General features: G+C 35.1%; 3 protein-coding genes across 4 annotated transcripts; all 3 read right to left on the bottom strand.

Moving 5' to 3' along the window:
• Positions 1-1973: 1973 nt before the first annotated feature.
• Positions 1974-7184, bottom strand: LOC114743332 (protein DYAD-like). The gene is made up of 9 exons (XM_028931535.1): positions 7131-7184; positions 5560-5598; positions 5062-5176; positions 4787-4887; positions 4017-4687; positions 3497-3880; positions 3220-3340; positions 3021-3104; positions 1974-2600 (listed from the first exon to the last, which is right to left on the bottom strand). Exons 1-9 carry the CDS (start codon positions 7182-7184, stop codon positions 1974-1976), a joined length of 2196 nt encoding a protein of 731 aa, XP_028787368.1.
• An 827-nt stretch (positions 7185-8011) lies between these two features.
• LOC114743327 (O-fucosyltransferase 36) lies at positions 8012-12035 on the bottom strand. The gene is made up of 3 exons (XM_028931529.1): positions 10465-12035; positions 10000-10249; positions 8012-8421 (listed from the first exon to the last, which is right to left on the bottom strand). The coding sequence occupies exons 1-3, from the start codon at positions 11772-11774 to the stop codon at positions 8245-8247; spliced, it is 1737 nt and encodes a 578-aa protein (XP_028787362.1). The 5' UTR covers positions 11775-12035; the 3' UTR covers positions 8012-8244.
• A 2083-nt stretch (positions 12036-14118) lies between these two features.
• LOC114743328 (uncharacterized) lies at positions 14119-17858 on the bottom strand. Of its 2 annotated transcripts, none has more exons than XM_028931530.1 (7): positions 17824-17858; positions 17022-17456; positions 16872-16924; positions 16291-16328; positions 15801-16119; positions 15264-15574; positions 14119-14860 (listed from the first exon to the last, which is right to left on the bottom strand). In XM_028931530.1, the coding sequence occupies exons 1-7, from the start codon at positions 17834-17836 to the stop codon at positions 14341-14343; spliced, it is 1689 nt and encodes a 562-aa protein (XP_028787363.1). In that variant the 5' UTR covers positions 17837-17858; the 3' UTR covers positions 14119-14340. The 2 variants fall into 2 exon arrangements, with proteins under 2 accessions (XP_028787363.1, XP_028787365.1); XM_028931532.1 differs by having other exon boundaries at positions 17022-17453; positions 17824-17857.
• Between the last annotated feature and the right edge of the window lie 5714 nt (positions 17859-23572).

Raw genomic sequence — 23572 nt, 5'->3', positions numbered from 1 at the left:
TTCCATAAAAGAAAAATAATTACCAAAAATCTCAATAACAACCTTAACAACCTATAATGACAAGTTTATAGTGAAAATAACAATTTCTAGAATTTGATTTTTAATTGTTTTTCTTGTTTGGAACCTCATTATAATTCTCTTATTTAGTTATTGTGCTCGGTTGGTTTTTTTTTTGGCCGCTTATGCATTCACTAAGTTGGTATTGTGTCTCGTGATCCAAAAATTTGTTCACAGGAATATTTACACATATACGGCTCACTTTTTTGGATTCATGCTATATTTACATTTGAAAATCGTTCACTTGTACAAATATTTTAGTTAAATTTCTATTCATAGCAATCTGTTTGTTTTCTGTTAAATTCATTAATAAAGCTAAATATATGTTATCTTATTACTCTTTCTGTTCTAAATATGAGACCTTTATATATACTATATAAAAATCTTATATTTAGAAGCTGATGAATACCTTTTAATCGTGGAAGAGTATAAGATTACAGTTCTAAAGGAAAAGTAGCGTCACTTACAGCTAAACATAAAATAACCTAAACACGATAGTATAAAGGCACACATTAGGCGTCAGGCCAGGCAAAAAGAAAAAGATGGCATCATGCAAATTATAACTAAGTGACTGGCTTCATAAAATACGAGAAAAATTATCGGTTGCATCTATTTGTTTTGTTACGGACGAGCAGTCCTCACTGGCAATTGTGCGCGCGCTCGCGTGCGTCCCTGTCGAGCTTTTGAACAGAAGCAGGTCAATGCCAAATTTGACCAGCTCATTTAACTTTATCACAAGCATTTTAACACTTCGTATATGAATTAAGCAATCTACGTATCCATCTATCCATCTAATAATGTAAAATTTGCAAGAATTAGGTCCACAAAGGGGCCTGTGGAACATGAAAAGCCGCATCAGATAGTATTTCTATTTCTTCCCACATAAACTTAAGATTAAAATTGAAAAAGTGGATTACCGCTAACACGACATGTATTATGAACAGGGAAAATACAGCCATTCAGTATTTTTCCTAATTAATTATTCTCTCTTCTTCTCTTCATTAGGAGAAGATTAGAGAGGAAGGATAGCAGAGAAACCAAAACTCGTTTAATATGCATCATAAATTTCATTTAAATGTATATATGGACTATAGTTAACCTCTTTTTACTTGAGATAGGAGAGATGCACCTATTCTTATACCTCATTCAACTTGCATGCTATACAAAAAGATATGGTCTATATTTTATGAAACCTCAAATAGGGTTTGTACAATATGCTGAGAAACAATTTAGGGGAGGCCATTGTCCATGGTTATATTCCACCATCCTTTCTTCTTTGCGATACAAGATTAAGAGTTTTCCATATACTTTTCCTTCTTTCCACTGGCCTCCTTTTCTGTAGCAGTTGGACTCTGTAAGGTACAACAGTTAATAAACAATCAAAATATTTTGCCCATTACAGCAATTTGACTTTTCATAATACATTCAAAATTTAGGAAAAAATTGGTGAATATCCACCTCTCTCTCCTCATGTCAAAAGTAAGAACACAGGAACAATTTTTTGTATATTTTTGATAGCATTGCTAACCCTATCTACCCAACATTTGTACCAAATATAGAAAATCATGTGTACGATTTAAGTAAATGTCCTCAAAATATGGACTATCAGAAATTTTTGGTCCACTAACTGAACAACTTCTGTTTAGGGTGAAAAAAATTTAATAGCATCATCATCAATCATATTTATACTGTAAAGTAACTAATTTATTGAATTCCATATAAGTAAATGTTTAGCAGAATGCATTAATAGCAACCAACTAACAAGAAAATTACGTATTTGAGCAATCAAATGATTTCTTTCTTCCCAAAAAGAAATCTACCCTATTAAGGGGACAAGTAGAGAAGCAAAACAAAATGCAGAGTTAAGATGGGAAGAATAAGATACTTACATAGGGCTGCGTGGGAGCTAGTGAAAGTTAATAAGGGGGAGTGCCACAAGAGGAAGGGTCATATTTGGGAGGGACCTCGTTGAGGTTGATGAGAGGGGGATTGTAAGAGGCAGTTTTTTGGGAAGGTGAGGTTGCCAATGGTGGCGAAAGAAGAGGAGGGACGGACATGGTGACATGGGTTAAAGTGGTAGCGCTGATCGGGCGTCTCTCTGCCAATGGCTTGAAAAAGGAGGATGGCTTAGACCATGGAGGTGGCTCAGGGAAGGAAGAAGAGGAAGCAGAGGATGGAGTTGGGACCCCCATATGATCATCGAGCTGGACCACATCTTGTGGAGACATGATGGCCATCTTTGGCCATATGAAGGTCCCCTGAGGCTTGCAAATTTGAAATCCACTTTTCAGCCTTTCAATTTTTGCTGCCCTGTCTTCGGTAGCTGCCCACCTACTTTCTGCAATCCTTTGTATGTCCTCACTTGGTCTTTCTACTTCACCTGCTGTTGCTTTGATTTCACTATTTTTATGTCCTTCTTGCTCTTTTGTCTCTCCCCAATTTTCCACTGCAACTAGTACTTTTGTTGGTGTTGGCAATAATGTTGGGGGTATCGCTGATTTGGATTTTGGCTCCTCTCTTGACTTTAACATCACTATCTGTTCCTGCGTCATGTTCCCTCTTTATAGGACTTTATAAGACTAAATGACTAGAAAGTAGATCATTTTTGCCATGATGCTAAAACACGAGTAAAATTAAAACATACTTCAGACACACACACAAAGAATTCTATGAACTAAATTTTTTCCTTGCTTGTCAGAGACTCAGAGAAAGTAAATAGGCGTTTCTACTGTCTAATAGGGTGATGGAGGTTAATATTTACAAAGCTTCATCCCTAGGCCAAATAAAGTATTTATAGGGACTACATACTAAAAAAATTTGAAAATATATGGGGACTGCACACTAAAAATTTAACTTCAAAACTTGGTCAGTCTAATGCCCACCCATCAACAGAGGTTTCGAAAAAACTAAAGCAAACTTCGTTTTAAGAAGCAAAAAAGGACTATGCTATAAATATCAATTACCTCCATATCGCTCAAAGTTATGGAAATATCCTTTAGTTGTTCTTCAATTTTAGATTTCTTATTCACCAACTCTTTATATATCTCCTGCGATATAGCCATTTGCATAAATACTTATAACAGGATTAGACAAATCATAGGGACTTTCCAGTCCAGAACCAAGCGCAACATCAAGCTTCAGGTTTAACTTCATAAATATTACCTGCACTGTAACCAAGGAACCACCTTTTTCCAAATTGATATTATTTGACAAACAAGAATTCGCTGTAGTCACAATAGCCAATTCTTCCTCGCTCTTCTTGGATACCAATTGTTGCATCTCACTATTTGTAACACAAAGAGGATAGTATATTAATATTTGAGTAATATATGCGAATAAAGTTGAGTCTCAACTATATCCTTATAACATGAAAAGCATGGCTATGTACTCGTACTATTGCAAAGATGGAATGGTCAAATAGTTAAGAACTAAGGATTACCGTTTCAGTTTAGACATTTCTTCTTTTATCTCGCGAAGTTCTCTTGCACAAATGGGATCCTGGGAAGGGTTGTCCCCAAGTTTCCATCCAGGGGGTGGAGTCCAATAGGGATCTTGAACCCCTGCTTCCTGTCTAATTTTAACCAAATCAGCACTCTCCAACCAATATTCCATCGCTCCCTCAGCATTGTGTCGCCGTCGAAATCTCTCAGTTCCGCCAGGAGCCACTTTTCCTGCCATGTGCTTTAGCAAATGATCCAATAAACCCGTATCACCTATCAGCTTTCGAGCCTCTGATCTCAAGGCTGGCCTCAATATTGGTTTTTCAAAAACTGCTCCTTTAGCTTTCATCACCTTCAGCATGTTCTCCTCTGCTAACTTATACCTTCAAATACACAAGTTATCATTATAGATTGCAACAATGTAAAATTGCAGAGAAGCTTCTGAATGATCAATCACTATATAAGTTTACAAAATTATTAACATTTTCGGAATAATAAGCAAAGTATAATTAGATTTACCTCTCGGCAGACCATCTGTCAATTGAAATTTTATGCTTCTTTTTGTTGTATACTACCAGTTGATTCTGCCTACCATGCTGTGCTTTCTTCAATCTCTGAAGCTCACTACATTGATTTTGATTTCTCTCACTTTTACGAGTCGTCCTGATTTCACTTGACACTTCCTTTGTAAGCTCGTTTTCTTCACATTTCTTTCTCTTTCTACCAGTCATTTGCTCTCTTTCATTTTGTTCTTTTACATCAAACCCAGGGTCATTCCCAGATCCTGATAAAGATTCTGAACTTTTCTTCTTATGCTGGCCTAAGAATCGAACTGATCGACGCTTACCCCACTGCATCATCCCAGAATACTTGAGCTGAGACCAACACGAACCCTTCTTGGAAACCGGATCCATTTCCTCATCAATGAACAAAGGGCTTTTGCTCGTTTGATTTTCTTCAGAGGTTGTAATCCAGAAACTCCACGAGTTTCCTCTTTCGGCTAACTCCTCCGTCGAGACTCTCCTGTATAGCGCATTACTAGCAAATCCTGATTCCATCATATACTTCTCGTCAAGCGCAGGGATCTTTTTTTTGCCTGGTTTCCCATCGTCCGCATCGTTGAACTGTACGCGTAGAGACTGCATGCTTGGGTACCTAACTGACACTTGAAGCTTTCCCATATCACTGAGCTGAATCCGCTCGTCAAGAAAAGCAAACGACATAAAGGTTTTATTTTTATACAGTAGAACATTTACAAAGAAAGGTGATGAGGTTATTAGAAGCCATACCATGACAACACGGACAGACCTTAAATGATCTGGGCATTTAAGTGGAAGCTTGGAATGATTGATTTCATAAAATCGGCCTACTATTAAATGCTCACAAGCCCCTGAAGGTTTGAACAGAGTGAAAATCGGTTAATGTAAAGGACAATGATAGAATCAACATATATGTTATCAAGGGGATGAAAGCGCAAGCAAATGGGTATGAAACAAAAGTGTGGATCACAGACTACTAGTAGGCGATGATAGGAAACAGAGGACGGTGAACGATGTTGCCTCACCTTGGGTACAGATTGGTGCAGAGGAGAGTGGAGACAACGCAATATGTTTGTCCGAACATGGGTTTTGTGCGCCGTCGACATCGCCTTGATCCTTCTCTTTCAAGTACAACTTCTCCTGCAAAAGTATCCCATAATCTCATTCGTACAACTATTTCTTTTTGGCCATAATATGATCAACTGCCTTAAATGCATTGGTATCGCGTAATTATGTAGAATAATAATCATTTTTAATTTTAATAATAATAGAGATTGTGCGCTTCAACACATCATTATTAATATGTATATGACTGCAGAAGACGATTAAACCGAATGAAACTGATTTCTACGTAGGAGTTTCATTAAAACCCTGAAATGCACACGCGATGAAGAGCATGTGCAATTATACTGAACAGATATACTCTACTCTCTCTGAAATTGAAAGGGCGCCGAAAAGTTAAAATCACGTAGCAAGAAAACAAGCATTCTATTTTACTAAAGGAAGATGAGGAGGGGGGAGACCATATCTTTAGCGGCATTGTCGTCCAATTGCTCCATGAACTGCAGAAGTTCATAGCATTTAGTATTCAATGTGAATGGGAAAAACAGAGCAACAGAAATTACTATCAAACAACTTCCAAATGAGCATAAGACACCTGATTGCTGAATCTGTGCCCTCAAAGCAGCTTCTTTTTCATGTCTGGTGTTTGATTCCCGAGAAGAAAAGCAAGAAAATCCTCCGAGAGAAAATGGGGAGCAAATGCAAATTTGTTATGCTGCAGAACAAATGAGCGGTAAAAGCATTACACTGCACTGAAGAGAGAGAGAGAGCAAGTAATCATTGCGATATGCAAACGCCCAACGTGTTGCCGCTTCTATGATTCCCTGCTGCCGAGTGCCGTGCAGTCCAGTAGGCAACAATGTCCTGACCAATTTAGAAACGCCACGTGGAGATTCTCTAGGGACCAGCTGAAGTGTTGTGTTCTGATTGCTGAAAGAACTGATACCAAATCCCACGAGAAGTAGGGTGATATAATTTGGGGCGTATTTTCTGTTGTTATATTTTGCAGCTTGTTAAGAAGAATTACCAAACGTGTGTCGTCTCTCATCACCCCTCACGCGTTGAGCTGAGGTGCTTTTTTTTTTTTAAATTTCCCTTAAGATTGTTCAAACTACAAAGATTTAGCTTGAAATAGAAATATTTATTACAAGAACTAAATAAAAAATTAAGCGAAAACATTATAGAAAGCACTCAAAGCAATATGCTCTTTTGGTTAATAGTTTAGGTACTTCTTTTATAAGTTTAATGTAATTTTGTTTGAATGTAAGAAAAAGAAAATGAGAGAGAGAGAGACTATTAGAACAACTGTGCATCACTTATATTTTTCATAACTTCTTTTTGTCCACTGAACTTTTTTCCCCTTCTACATTTCCATAACGAACTTATAGATTTGCATTTTGGTGCCTATAACATACTATTTAGAGCTTATTTGGAATAGTTTATAAGTAACTTTTCAATTGTAATTTACAGAATACGAAATAAATATATGAGAGGAGTGTTGTCTTGGTGAAATGTGCTTATAAATTATTTTCACTGTTATCCCAAACATACCCTTAATGTTGAGAAAAAGAGTGAAAAGGGGAGAAAAATGAAGAACAAAAGAGGGCCATTATAATATGCTGGTTTTTTTTTTTAATAAAAAGACAATTATATATATGTCAGATAAAAAGATATTACAATACAGAATGAGTATAGGGATGTATTGTTTTCTTATATACACAGGTACAAACATGCATGCAATTGTTTTTGGATATTAGAAGTTAAAAAACGATGCTTTTTCTGGTGGACGTTGTTCAATAATTTGTTACTTTTCCAGTTTTTTTTTTTTTGATAAAGTTACTTTTCCAGCATTATGAAGCTTAGTTTATTTTATGTTTGGCACAAGCACAACCTCAGTATCTTAATTTCAGTTTCTTTAGGAAGGCATCAACACAAACTAGGGTAATTTATAATTTATAAATGATGTGTTATTACAATTTTTATATCATATATAGACGTTATGCAAATTTATTTCTTCATTGAGCTTGTGTACCGAAGGAGGAGGATGTGATTTTGGCGGTTTCGGAGTTGGGACCCCCGATTCCATGAAGGTCAATACGAGTGTCCTTTCATTTCTTTTATTAGTAACATGAAAGTGGTAAAAGGTGCAGCCAAGAACAGAATCCAAGATGCCCAGTTGATTGTTTTCAATTTCTTCTGTTGACTATGCACATCATTTGGAGGCGTTTTAGCATGCATATATATACATACTACTTGCAATTCTAAATATAAAATTTATAGGAACTTGATTTAAAAAATTGGAAAAATACGAGCACTAACTTGTTTTACAGTACAAACTATACAACAGCCAATGTACCGGATATAGAACTTTGGAGATCAAATTGAAATTTTGGATAAAATATGAGGATTAAATTATTTGATATCTTAAACAAAAACAAAACAAACAAGCTTGGGATCTAATCCCCAAGTTTCCTCGTTGGGCTCTAGCCCTCTCTTGTACACAAAAAGAAAAAAAGCATCGTTGGTCATCAATAAATCAATCTTTCTAAATATTCTCTCTTTATGGGCCACTCCAAAGAGCATTAATGATTTACAAGCAACTTTTCAATCATGTTTATAGAATATGAGATAAGTATAGAATATGAGATAAGTATATGATATGGTTTTGTCTCAGTTTACGTGAAACATGTTTATAAGTGTTTTTGAACGTAATTCCAAATAGGCTCTAAATACAATGCAAGAATTACTGCAACAGAAAACAAAGATTGAAAACTAGCCTCGTGCTGTTTTATTTAGACACACAAGATTCTCTGAGAATTCCCTTTTCCTATTGGCTAATCAGTTCGGTTGAAGCTCATGAGTCGCTGTCAACCGGTTCCATTTCCGCAAAAACAAGAAAGCAGAAATTGGATGTTAAAGAACCAAATAATCTCAGAGCCAATTTCAAATTTTATGCTTACATTATTAACACTACTCACTGGGTTCAAAGAATACATGTAAGAAGCAATACTTATTATCCGAATCACTAATTTTACATTATTCATATCATACACGACAGATACACATTGACAAAAGCCAATGAAACCTATGTTAGGACAAGTTCTGGGGTCATAATTACACAAACGACGTATAATCCCGCGGTGTCTTCATTCTAGTTCAGCCACAATATTAGGTTCCTCACCTTGGCATAGGTACTCATCACATAGTGATGCCGATCCCCAATCCTTTCTAAGCCTCAAGATGTCTTCAGTGAAAGTGGAACCAGAGGCTCCAATGAACACACTAGACAAAGCAGATATAGTCTTGTCCAACATTGCTTCCACCTTCAGCATCAAAATATTTATAGATAGTCAGCAGGCAAAGGAATCCAGAGGTAACGAACAAAGAGGACTCAGAAAACTTATCGTTTCTAAAGTAATTAGCACACATAATATGCCAAAGAGGTTTCTCAATCATCTAGTTCCATTCCATCATTCCACAAACGAAGCAATGGCGAAAGAAGGGAAAGTAAAGCTCTTGAACCCTCTGATTTTCTAAAATCACCGAAATCAATAATTCAAAAAAGTTAATATTAGCACTTCAGGGAGAAATCAGACAGTCAGGCACTCAAAGTAGGATGGATGAAGGAGGAGGTAAACAACTTTTGTTATCATGATAATATTAAATTTGCTTTAGATTACATTAACTTATATTTCAGGCAAAAGTCAAACAGTACTGATAAACAATATTTCATGGACTATAATGGTGTGTTTGGTATGAGGGATTTGGGAGGAAGGGGAGGGAAGGGGAGGAATTTTAATCATTTTCCCTTGTTTGGCAACATACAAATTTTAGGAGGGGAGGGAAAATTTTTTAAAATTTTCCCTCCCCTCCCCTCCTCAACCTCCCCTCCAAAATTGGGAGGATTTGGAGGGGAAGGGCAATATTTTGTCATGTTGTGATCATTATACTCATATTTTGTCATGTTGTGACTATTATGCCCATATCTTAAATAAAATAAGAACAAAATTGTCCATATTAAAATATTTTTCCCTCCCCTCCCTTCTTTTTTTATAAATCCAAACAAGATAATATTAAAATCCTTCCACTCCCCTCCCCTCCCCTTCCTTCCATTAAAATCCCTGCCCTCCCCTTCCTCTCATTGAGCCAAACATACCCTAAGAGACTCCTCCTCCACAACCAAAACGGAAAATAAAACAGAACTAGACAATTTAAGTAGAGAATGCCTTGTATGGCAGCAAGAACGCTGCCATCTGCTATCATAATTTTATACTTAGCATTTAAGTAAATAATTATAAGCTATTACATGACTTGTTAGAGTTTACACATAAATCATCGACGACAGGCCCAATTATCTTAGACCTCTATTCTAAAGATCCAATCACAAATCACAAATATGTTAAAAACCACATAGCACAATTGAAAGCAAAAAAGTTGAGCATCCCATAGACTAAAGCCCTTAAAACTTTCAAATTATCCTGAAAAATGTTGAGCCTTGCCACTACCAATATAATAATTAGATTTGTATGAATAGAACACAGATTCTTAGTCAAATTGATCTGAAAGGGCAAATATATTTGTTTTGTGTGCAAGGATACAAGATAAATAATTAAAAAGACAAGGCATATTCATAGCAGTGGGCACCGCCATCATCCCTATAGTAACGAACATAAACAATAAATCTACACATAGATGTCAAGAACTAAATCATACCACCTAGGATCCAAGGGCGTCTCAGAGCTTTTGTTAATTCTGAACTTCAGTCAAAAGTAGAAAAACCAGAATATCCATCTAGTAGATTCAGTAGGAAAATATAATAATATGTGCTCATGAAAAGAGGTTACAGTTTACAATCCTATAATTTAAATTTAGATCCCAAAAAAGTAGCACTGTCATCTCACCTGAGAGTCCCCTTCAATATGATGCCTGTATAACAAAGCATCCCATTTTTCTGCTGAATTACGAGCTGGGCGTCTAACAAGTGGAATAGGCTTGCCATTTAGTACCACTAGTGACTGAAGTAGACCAGTTTCACTCTCTGCTGCATCCGTGGAAAGATAGATAACAGGTGCGTTGGCCCTATCAACCACCCTCAAGATACAATCAGCAGCTTGAGGAATGGGGTAAAAGCAACTTGGTTTTTTCACATTACTGAAAACATGAAAACAGATCATCAGAGGCAAATATAAATGATACCAGAAACAAAAAGAAACCTTGCAGGGCAGTTCAATTCATAGAAGCATTCCAATGCAGGCAAAATTTACATTAAAATATCATAGTAAGGTCATAATCTATAATGCCGTATTTCCAGACATAATGCACATCTAAATTGGGTTAGTACTGGGAAGGGATGAGAATGCACGCACCAAAATTTCAAAAAGCCATGTCTTCGAAAATGTAAGGCAATGAAGTTCCTTCCCAGGAATGTTTGAATAAATCGCTGAGCAGTTAGCAAAATAAGTCGGCTGGGCTCAATAAGAGTCTTGCATCGGTGGGCAATTGGACCACCTGGTTGCATTAACCATTCTTGCTCCACTGCAGCAAAGAAAACATCTCCAATAGCCATTACATCGTCATCATGTGCAAACTTAGACAAAACATCTTGAACCGTCCTCTTCTTGGGCTTCCTTGTATCCTCATCCCAGACAGGTTGAGGTTTAGTAAATGACAAACCTAGTGACTTCAACTTCTTTAAACGTTCTTCATCAAGAAAGCAAGGTTGGGGTTGTGAAAAGTAACATAAAAACTTGTTTATGTGCATATGATGCTTCTCGATATTAGAAAATTCTTCAAAGGAGATCACAACCTTTCTTCCCAAGCACTTATTTATGTGATCAATATCCAACACTCTGTCATATTGGTAATCAACTCTATGACTAGGAATAACCAAAACCCGGTTCAAAAGAGCAGCGAAAAACATATGCTTCTCTAAGCAAATCAGATGGTTGGACATCTGACCCGAAACGCATATAGCCAGCAAAAACTTATCAGCCTTTGGGTTCCACTCGATTGTTCTTCGTTGCGAAAAATGCTGATCCACCGTTCTACATCTACCATAACGTACATCCCCACCCAAACTACCATTCCCAAAATCAAATTCAGGTTCAACCAAGCCCACTGTCCTATGGGGAGACAGTAAAACATCTTGAATCTCTCTATTCAAAGATATCTGCTTAAATAACACAGATTTAAGATCTTCCAACAATGGCTCTGGCGAGCGATTCACCCCCGCCGTTTGAGAACTCGAATTCGAATCAACCGTGGAATTCACAGAGGACAACGACAACTCGTTAAATGTTCTGTTCCAAACACCCAAAAGACCTAATTGCTGTTGACGCAAGAGATATAAAGCATGCAACTCAGATTCCTTCATTTGATCGGCGAGGGAATCGAACTTGAGAGAGGAGAGGTGGGTGGGGAAGAGGGAGTGGGGATCGGTGGTGAAGTAGAATAGGAGAATGAAGAGAGGAAGAATAGCAAACAAGTACCTCTTCTGGAACTTGAAATTGAAATTGAAACGGGGAATGCGAGAGCTGAAATTTTCCACGTGGAATGCAGTGGAGGTGATGGTAGTGGGGGGAGAAGGGGGCTTCCTCTCGTTCTGCTCGATTAGGTTGTGGCGGTCGTCTTCTTCGTCGGAAGACGAATCCCTCTGAACTGAATTCTTCTTGGCCATGGTAGAGGGCACCAAACCAAGAGCCCGAGAGCGGATCGGTGAGCAACTGAGTGGCTCACTCGGAGGGAAGAAGAGCCAAAATCAGAGGACAACAATGGCAACGAATCGTTGAGTCGGTGAGTGTGACACAGTGAAATGTGAACGAGTGAGTGGTGGCAGTGCAGTGGTGGTGAATTAGATTTGAGAAGCGATGAAGACGACCGACGATGAGAGAGGAAGCCCGGTGAAGAAGCAAACAGCGTTTTTTTTTTTAATTTTAATTTTTCTAAATTTGGCTGATGAAGAAGCAAACAGCTGAACACAGAGGAAGCAAACGGCAATCACTTGGCTAATGAAAAATGAAAATGACCTGGCACCCGCCCATTTCAACGATCACTGGACCTTCCAACAAGTGTCTTTTAGTTTAGTTGGCCCAATTATTGCAACCGTCATCTGTATAACATAACATCTTAAGATACATCTAATTCCATGTGGTTGCACCTTCGTTGATCTGTCTTAGATATATTAAAATATCTAAGATACATCTTGTTTAAGTAAATTAATACTTGTCCCATGGGTGAAATTGATATTCGTTCTATATATAAAATTTATTTTATATGTTTATCTATTTTTTTCTAAATTAATTTTATTAATATTCTCTCAATAATAATTAAATAGAAGACGAAAGGATGAAATTAAAGATGATTAGGGTGTTTAAAAAAATATCATATTAATTGATTTAACTAAAATTTTTAATCTACTTATAGTTAATTATGTATATAATTTGTTTTTTAATTTGCTTCAAAAAAATATGAATTTTCGATTCAATCATGACAGGTTAATTCTCTCGCATTTCTTTGCCCTTTTTTTTGGGAAAACTAATTTGGAGGCCCTTGTAATTTGCTCTTATTTTGAATCAGGTCTTTAAGGTTTTTTTTTCTGTTTATTAACTCCTTTAAGTTTGCACCGTGATATCTGTTAAACCTTCTCCTTCAAAACCGTTCAACTGGGATGAACAGAACCTTGATTGCGTTAGAGAGAACTGACATGCGGTAGGAATATCGAAGATTAGAAGGAAAGCAAGCACTGGGATTACAAGGTGCTGTTGACATTAAGTAATTCTGGAAAAACACTGTGCTATGAAAAATTCTTACCAAGTACCTGAAGATTCATGGCAAAGATGAAGCTTAACTATGAACGTAGAAATTAGTGCAAAGACGTGGTGCTGTGCGATTATAATGATGTGGATCCAATTCAATTATTTAAGACTCGGGATCAATTTTCATTTGCAATAGAATTGTGCCCAAATATACATGGATTACACGTTTTCACCTATAAAATCTGCTACTATCAGTTGCGGGATGAATCTTAGTGGAATAGAGATCGAAGGCCCTCAATGAATCAGACCCAGCACGACGAAGCAAGCTTCTATGATACTCTCACATCCTCCACGTTGAGATAGGAGATGAGTCCACATTGTCAAAATTATCCACCTGTCTGCAACCTCAGTTCTCTCTAACTGCGGTCAAGGGTCTGTTCATTCCAATTCAGCGGTTTTAAAGGAGAAGGATTAACGGATAACACGGTACAAACTTAAAGAAGTTAATAAAAAGGAAAAAAAACCTTAGGGACCTGATTCAAATCGAAATCAGACTAGAAGGACTACTAGATTAGTTTTTCCTTTCTTTTGTTTTTTTTTTTTTTTTGCCTCTCTAATTTCGATCTCCTAAGGATAATCTTTCAATTCTATCGCTCACCATTTCTCTCCCAATAACTTGATCTATTTCCATTTTCTATTCAATTTATTTGTCAAAAGGCTAACGTCTGAACCACCCAAGAGTCAAGATTATGATCTCTTGGGGGGAGGCTAATTTGACAATCAAGGCAACAAATTTGATGTTAACTCAAGACTGTAATTTACTGTCGGATGTAACTTTTTTAAGACAATATAACTACTCTCTGTAGTTTCATCAAATGTCAAAATATATTAGTGTACTACCTCTGGTCCTTAATATAAAATCCTGTTTGATTTTTATTTTGGCCTTAAATATAAAACTCCAGTTCATTTTGTCTCTCATATTTATACATTTTTTTTCAAAGTAGCCCTTCTAATAATAAGAGTTCTAGTCAATACACTTGATTAGTAAAGATATTTTAGAAAAGACAACACCTATTTAGAACAAATAACTAACTCAACTTACTTCTTTAATCTCCTCAAATTAGTCAACTGGTTTTTATAATTACCACCGGAGGTAGTAATTCATTTTTCTATTCGAAGTAAACAAAACAAATTCTCATAGTTGTTGAGTGATGACATCTTATTGTCTTTTTCGGCCTGTCTTAAGCCTCATTGCCATGAGCATAGAAACACATCAAAAACCAATATTTAAACGCTGTGTATCATCCAAGTTACATAGAAGACTGTGATACTAAACTAAGTCACGTTGAGCATATAAACACATTAAAATCATATTGCTGGAGTGAAAGGATACTTTTGTATTAACGATCACCTCTATAGCATATGGCCAACACTTTGATACTACACTAAATCATGTTTGAAAATTGAGCGAAGCTCCCTCTATCAATTTTACTGAGCTTCTTTCACTACAACAAGCCTTCCACGAACCCACTTTTTAGTCACAGTAGGTGATCTAGATGGTGCGTCATCTTTAAGGGGCTGCATTTCCTCCATGGTTGGAGAGGGATTGGTTCGCGATTTGATACTTTGACCCTTTTCTGATACATGGCTGTCGAAACCAAGAGGCGAAGAGAAGCAGCCATTGGAACCATTAGGTAACTTCTGCAAGGAAAATCCGTGAATATCTTCGAACTTGTCTCTTGTTAATAATGTTTCGTGTCCGTTTATTTGGCCCATATCTGACTGGTTTGGAACTTCAAGTGCCTTACCTTTTTCCTCATCAACCTGACTCAAAGACATACATGAACCATTACTCTCAGTTATCTGTTGGGTGTCAATGGATTCAAGTGATTGAATAGCCTCAGCTATAAGCTTTCTGGTTTCTATGAGTGAAGCCTGAGCAGTGGAACTCTTGGTGGCAGCCTCCTCAAGTGCTTTAGCAGCCTTTTCAGCTTCAGCAATCAATAATCTGCAAATTTACGAATAGTTAAACGAATTTGTACAAGCTACTTACATGGTAATGAAATAAAGCTGCAATTTAATGAGCTAATTTCAATAACAAAACAGAAACAACCAATGTTCAATGCGTTCAGTATGGTCATGAAAACAAGAGGTGATTAACCTAGACAAAGAAATGGGCTTTGCTTGTGTACCTAAAGTCATATTTGTCGCAACATAACTGAGAACCGAATGAAATAACATTGGATTTATGATAGGGTAAATATTGACAGTAACACAGGTGAACCATCTCAGAAGACACTGACAAGCAAGATGGAAATTCACGCAATGCCGAGCCAAAGTAGTAAATCAATAAAGAGAAAAGGAAAGTTCAACAGAAGTTTAAGTAACCTAGAGGTAAAAAGTAAGTCTACCTTGCTCGTTCAATGGCTTCAGTATGTTTGGTTTCTGTAACAGCTCTCTGTGCTCTGATATTCTTTATCATCTCAAGCTTAGAACTCGCCAAAGGATCTTTGTAGACTGGAGATCTACTTCTTTTCCACCTCGTCTTATCAAGAATTCTAGTTTCACCCTCCGAAATAGTAGTATCAGTAAAACTTTTCTTTATAGGGTTCCTTCTTGTGGAATGTGTACTATCACCACTTGGTCTTCTTGATTTCCTTTCAGCTCCAATTTCAGTGCCATGATACTTAGCCAATGCAGAACACACCCTTTCACGGTATTCCTGATTGACAGTCAACATAAGTTGGCACGGAATCAAGGTGAGGATTCCAACTGAGATGACTAAGTTGAAACTTAAAAAGCAAAATTTGGAATGTCCATGTCAACAACCAAAGTTACAAGGTTTAGCTATAGGGTGCTATCTCATTGAACAAAATTGGGGTGGGGGGGGGGGATGAGGTAAAGGGAAACCAAACCATGCAAAGTCAGCTATTAAATTATACACTTACAGGATCAGCCCATTTAGTAGAGATGGCTTCAGCAATTTTCCTTCTCTGCTCAAGGGACTTGGGTGCACTTCTATTGCCTTTTGCCTTTGGCACTGCATTCCTTTGTTTGACAATCTCTAGCCACTCCTGTTTCAGCTGTTCATTCAGGGTCTCATAGGAATTCCATTGCAGCTCATCCTCACCAGCATAGCCTTGTCTTGAAGCTTTTGCGATTAAATTCTGCCACTCAAAGTGGCAAGTTTCCTGCATCAATTTCTTTCTATGCCTCCTGTCCCATCTCTTTTTCACTCCAGCACCTATTTTCATTCTTGTTTCTGCACTGTTCAATCAATAAAGATGGTTGAATTAATTGAAATTGGTGGGAGGATAAGAAGTAATAAACTAGTATGCAGTATTCATCTCAATATTGAAAGACGATAGGCAGACATCTTTCTGCTTGCTAGAATGACAATCAGTTAATAGTAACATTCACAGGAAGGCATATACTCACGTCTGCGCATGCCCAAATTTAACCAACTTCATTCTGACCTGCATTACCAAATTTTGTTGCATAGATTAGTTACAAGAGAAATGATCTTAACCAACTCATGCATAAGAGATACGTTATTTAATCCTGATCATGCCACCACGAAACCCACTAAGAATGGCCATTAAAGTTATAACGAAGAATGCGTTTAATAACACCAAGAGAAAATATTTTATTTTTTTAATGTTGGATGCTAAATCTGGCTAGCAAGGTCAAGGCAGAGCACAGTTATAAGATATAACTTAAATTATCAAAAAGTAGTACCGCTTATAAGATTATAATATGTTAATACGTGTGGAATGATATAGTTAAGAATACGAGAAATCAAACTTATGTTTCCTCCAGCTTCAGTCGTTTGCAGTTTCTTCCAGAAAGAGATATCAGTTAAGATACAAAAAAGTATATCAGTAAATGAGATAAGTGATTCTACAACAAAAGTAGATTAATCCATTAATATTAGTATATTACAATAGTATGGATGCTATATCGCTTAATATGGTAATCTTCATCAGCAAAGACATTAAGATATTCTTACATGACATCACCTTAGGATTCTGCATTGCAAGCCTTGTTCTTTCCTTGATTTTCTGCAAAGTCTCTGCTCAGAATTTTAACATTTGAGCTAATCTTAGAACATCATGGAATAGAAACCAAAGTAACAGGAAAGCAAAGGAAGGACAATGTGAATTTGTTACCAGGACTGTGCTTTCTGCCTTTATTCCACGGTATGCTCCCTTTATTTGCTTTTGAAATTCTCATTCTTCTCAACTTCTCTCTCTCATCAGGTTCTTTAGATTCTTCATTAGAAGATTCGTGCAAAGGTCCTGGTGCATTAGAATTTAGACCCAGATCTGAATCCTTGGGACCCAAGCATTTATCTTCGTTTGCAGCAAACCCCTTTGGTTCAAGAGTAGCAACCGCCTTTATCAGTAGCCTGCTTTTTCGCAGCTCAACACATCCCACATTGAAGTTTAACTTTCCAAGTTTGTGAAGGGATTTCCAACCATAACGAACTCTCTGCTCATTACCAAAGGTAACGGAAAATGATGCTAATCTATAATAAGAACTATTCTGCGACCCCAATGAACAAGGAGAGTACTGGAAAGAGGGATGTGCATTTGCAATCTCTGCTGACACAATTTAGAGAACAGTAATCAGTAGTAACATCAACGAACGCATAAGCCACACACCCACACACATTCTTGCTTGAGGTGTTAAAATTTTCACGAGCAATTGATCATTCACTTCCACTGAAAGAACGGAAACTTGTTGAAGTAGGGGTGGAGTTGAACCAGCAAGAAAGTCTAATTCAATGACGTTGGCGTTATAATAACATATATTTAGCGGGTCTTCCGTACAATTTAACAGCCATCCAATCCTCGGTAATTACAAGACAGAGCAAAAAGAAAAAGACTAGAACCAAATCAAGGAATGAAGAGCCAATCAAAGAAAAATTTGGAAGAGAAAACCACATGGAGAGAGGGGAGAGGAGAGTACCTAACAAAGGCATGGGAGCTCATTCAGTCACAGTATACAAGTAAACGGCATGAGTGGATGAAGATATAATTTCAGTTCTTCTATTCCTCTCTGAAATGCTCCACTGTGGCGGTGGCAATTCCTGAGTGAGTCGGGAAAAAGCCGATGTAAATCAGCGAAGCTGAAGCACCACCGGCCTCGATGGGAGGTTGGATAACGATTTACAAGTAAACAACTAGACATAAGAAGCCCGCAAGATCGAAATGTTCAGCATAAATTGGACCTTATCATGGGCTTTAAGAAATATCTTAGAGGCCGGTCTCGTTCAAGCCACACAACGAAAAAGAAAATCTTTAAGATGCTGAGACTTGACTTCTCCGCTAAAGCTTTTTTCCTTTTTTTCGAATAAATAAGTTTAGCTAAGTTGGGATTCAGGAGCCTATCAGATTAAGAAAGTGTTCGGATAAAACTAAAACTATAGTTTTAAAAATACTTTTATGGTATACGATATAAATATGTGAAAAAACTTATCTTGATTTACATAAAAGTGCTTTTGAAGTTACCTAAACACATTCTAAGACGTGCCTCCAGATTTAAAGAATAATTACAAAGATAATTATAGATTGCTTGAACCAATATTTGTTGGCTCACTAAAACTGATTTTTGTTGAGAACTAATTCAAGATTTTTTTTTTTTTTGCCAACAATTCAAGATCCTTTTAGGTAACTATACATGTGCACATTTTTTTTCACACGGGGAAAATAACGAATTAATTTTTTTGAAATTAATCCCTGAGAAAATATAAAAGAAAATTGAAGGGGGGAAAAAAGGTTGTATGAAACCTAATAATATGAGTATGTGAGAAAGATTGAAAGGTAAAAGAATGAAATTGAAGAGAGCTGAAAAAGAGGTGTACAATATTCATGATTTATGAATGGCTAGATTATTTATATGAAGGAAAATTATCAATAATAAGATTCTCACGTTAACAAATCTTTACCAATTGGATCAATATGTATTGGTCGGGTTATGCAGATTTTTATATGTTATGTTGATCAACACTTTCTCACGTAGTTTGGAATTCCATGGGAATGATTAAGATATAGTAAGTACATAGTTCTCCATAATTTTTTTTTTGGCCAACGTTCTCCATATAATATTATAATGATAGTATGGAATTTAAAAAATAATTATATGGTAATCTAAATTATACATCTGTAATGTCTTAATCACAAAATTTATGACAAGAACGTGATGGTAATCATGAGTATAAACTATTTTATATATTTTGTACGCATTGTACAAAAAATGACCTCCATTGACCCGAACTAAATTTATAAAATATATATATAGAGAGAATGAACGTCAAACGTCAGAGTCATATAATCATCACTTATGTTATACTAAGAATCATAGGGTAAGTTTTTTTTTTAGGCCGAAATCATAGGGTAAGTTGAATGCTAAATTATGCTGCATTAATCCTCCGATCCTTAATATAAAATATATTTAATTAATTTGATTAGATTAAGGAAGTTAGGTAAGTTAGTTAATTATAAAAAATATGACACGTTTTTCCTAAAACACCACAATCATCTTTCTTAATATCTCATCTCCCTCTTCTACTTGATTATGGTTGAGAGAGTGTCCATAGGGGTAATTTAAAGAAAATTGATAAATATGATAAATAAGTCTTATATTTAGAAACAAAACCAACTTAACAATTAGGTCCTATATTAAGAACTAGAAGAGTATTATCTTTTTAATTAATTTTGGCTTTTAAGAATTAAGATATACGCTACAACTCATTGAAAACTTACGCGTGTATCGCGTGCAAGAAATTTTATTTGTTTATTTATTTTATTCTTTGCCTTCACTACACATATTGTGATCGGTAAAAACCTATGCATATAAAATCTTAATAACATACTACCTCCTGTTTTTAATATAAAATCTCATTTAATTTTTATTTTGATTCTAAATATAAGATTTTATTTTGTTTTGTGTATTATATTTATTTATTTATTTCAAATATAAGATCCTGTTTTATTTTGTCTATTATATTTATTTTTTTTCAAGACAGTCCTTCTAATAATAATAGATTTAGTCAATAAATTTGATTAGCAAAGATATTTTAAGAAAGACAACATCTATTTATTACAAATAATTAAATTAACTTATTTTTTTAATCCATTCAAATGAGTTAACTAGTTTTTATATTTAAGGAGTTAGTAGGCATGAAACTTGGAAATTGGTATTATATTCAAACCTTTTTAAATGATAATGTGCTTGTTTAGGATCATGGTAGAAATTTTCTATAAATACATTTTAAGTAAATCGAGACAAAATTCCTATCATATACTTATCTCGTATTCTTTAAATTAAAAAACTACTTATAAACTGTTCTAAACGGGTTCAATAATAAGTTGATTAAAAGTGGGGGCAACGTGGGGGGCACGAAATGAGATGTGAGAAAGAGCATCGGGCGTTGAAATTTGGGAATAGCATTAATTGCATGTGATAATAATAAGCACAAGACGAAGGAGGAAGACTCTCAATATTTTGTGAACATAAATTAACGAGACCAAGACTTTTGGCCAAAACAAAAAAACAAAATTAATGAGACCAAGACTGAGGCGTTTGACTGGAGAAGAGTCTTTGCTTTGAAAGATTCCCAAGCCATTTACCTAACTCCACCAAATTGGATTCCTCTTCGAGTTTCTTTCAACAACTTGCTTCATTCATTACTTTTCTTTCAATGATACATAATGCCTATCGTTAAAAATTAGATAAATACACCACGTATTTTCCTTAAAGTTATATATAATTCATGCATCATGTATAACAATCCATTTAAATTCGAGTTACATAGTATTTTTATGTTCACACATGCATATGTATTCAAATTCATGAGTTAGTCGTGTTGTAAGTTCGATCCATTAATGTTATTTTTCTCACATACATGCATGTGTGCATGCTATTAATTTATATATATATATATGCTTCTAAATATAGAAGTTAGACAAAGGTTTGTTTTAATCTTAAATATAATATTTCAATTTATTTTGTGTTTCAGATTTATAATTTTTTTAAAAAAGATTTCTTATTTATTGCACATAGCTATTAAGGAGGCTTCCATTATATCAATTAGTTTTTTTTTTTGGGCCAAAAATCGATTAATTATTTTCAAACATAAAATGTTAACTGATGATAAAATATATCTCTCCTACCCTTATTATAAGGACATGTTAAGAGCTTAATGAAGTTAATCAATTAAATAATACTATTAGTCAGTTAGTTAGTTACGGAATATCAAAGTTATAAAAATATTTAGGAAAAAACTAATACTACCTTCGGTCTTAATTATAATATCTCGTTGTAAATTGTAAATAAAGTCTTATAATTAGGACAAAAAGTCGTATATTAGACAAGAAAAATTTATAATACTCCTCTGATTCTTAATATAGGAATCAATTGTTGAAATGATTTTAGTCCTAAATATAATACACATTTCTTATATTTATTAATTTTCTCTAAATTATCCCTATGAATACTCCATCAACCATAATCAAGTAGAAGAGAAAGAGGGAATATTAAGAAAGATGATTATGGTATTTCAGAAAAAACGTGTCACATTTCTTATAATTAACTAACTTACCTAACTTTCTTAATCTAATCAAACTAGTTAAATGGATCTTATATTAAGGATGAGAGGAGTATTAATTAAGGATGAAAGAATCCAATATAATGGGATCAAAGCGAGTTAAAATGAGCGTGTGTGAGAAAGAGAATGATGACAACCTACGTATTGAGATGATGACAAAAACGGATTGGGCACAGCAAAATGAATATTGGGACTCATTTTGAATTTTACGTAACCAGACTTGAATTCGCTTAAACCAATCAATAATGCCTCAAAGTTAAAAAGACGAATAATGCTTCAAAGAAAGAACAAGAACCAATTCAAACTTGCAAGCCTAGTTAGTTTTCTGATATAAACTTCCTTCTATATCAGATCTTCGACCTACTCCTGCAAGTTATTATTAAAAGAACACATACGGAAACATGTTCAGCATCGTCTTCTTACTCACAGCAGCCATGTCCGTCTTCTTCCTCCTCCTCATCATCAAACGCCTTCTTCTTCATCACCATCCTTCTTCTGCAACTTCTGAAACTGATAATTACTGTGTAGTGTGTTTGAGCCAAGTGAATCGTGGAGATAAGATTAGAGGCTTACCAGTCTGCAACCACAGGTTCCATTCTGATTGTATTGCTGTTTGGCTCAACAACCATTCCTCTTGCCCTCTTTGCAGATCCATAATCACTCATAAAGATCACTCTTTTCTTCGTTATTATCGCAAGTTAAGAGACTTTCTGGTTTCTATCCTTCAGGGCTTTCCTTATTTCCTTCAACCTAAGATCTCTCACAATTTCCTTTCTGTTCATTGAGCTCTCTCCCTGTTCATGACTATGTTTTGTATACACACACATTCCTTGGTTTCTTTCTATAAAGTTAACTTATAACTAATCCATTGTATTAAAAATATATATATATATATATATATATATATAACTAATCCATCCCATCTTGTTTAACGAACTCTCCACAGAATATTTTTGTTATATGCCTATCTGAGTGGGGGTGAAATTTGAGCATTATAGGACACACACATATATACTCCTTCTTTAGTCTTATTAATATATAAATCATTTCTAGTACCTCACCGAAAGTAAAACAAAAAAAAAAAATTATATCAACTCTATATGTCTTAAGATTTAACAACATTTTAACTCTACTCGTATTTAATATATAACAATCTACAGTAATACATAAAAGGTAAAACTGCACACTTATGTGAAAAAAAATTAATGATATGACTTATAAATATAAAATCAAATGATACGGAGCAATATATATCATTTATAGGAGGTGTACTTCTAATTTCAAATTATAGCTGAACATTTCAAGATGATGTTGATGAAATTTAGGTACTTCAAAAAATGTATACTTTAGTAGCTATATTTATAAGTTATATATATTGATTTATATATGTTGAGAGATATTAGGTGGATTTTTCATTCATGCTTGCAAGACTTCTCAGTAATTTTACCATCACTTTTTGGTTTTTTTGCTTTTGATAAGTAGTGAGGTAACTTCTGGATTTTGGAGATCAATAAGCAGTTAAGTCACTACACTATTCAACTCAGCAAGATTATTTTAATTTATTAAATAAATTCGATCATAATTTATTATTTAAATATTCAATCGTCAATCCATATATATATATATATATATATATATAAACAAGTCAAGCGAATTTATAGTTTTGAATTATCTTTTCTTGAGAAAAATTTTACGCAGCATGGAGTGGCTTGGCTTGCGTGGCTACTATTTCTTGAGCATCAAGGCAAAGAAAGAGGTCATTCAAAAGATTCCAAATACACACATATATACAAGAACATACAAGTAACATACTACCTCCGGTCTTTAATATAAGACCCCGTTTGACTTTTTCTTTGGTCCTAATTATAAGACCCCAATCTATTTTTTCTCTCATATTTATGAATTTTTTTCCAAGATAGTCCTTCTAGTAATGATAGTTCTAGCCAATACACTTAATTAGTAAGGATATTTTAGGAATGACAACACTTATTTATTACAAATAACTAACTTAACTTACTTCCTTAATCTCCTCAAATAAGTTAACTGGGTCTTATAATTAGGACCGGAGGTAGTATTTAATTTGCTTCTATGCAACATGATACCATTTTA

The sequence above is a fragment of the Neltuma alba genome, unplaced genomic scaffold (assembly GCF_004799145.2).
Source record: "Neltuma alba isolate B1F8T4 unplaced genomic scaffold, ASM479914v2 tig00003992_pilon, whole genome shotgun sequence".
Classification (NCBI taxonomy): Eukaryota; Viridiplantae; Streptophyta; class Magnoliopsida; order Fabales; family Fabaceae; genus Neltuma; species Neltuma alba.
Note: the sequence above shows the minus strand (reverse complement) of the source record. Positions and strands in the feature narration are given on the sequence as shown.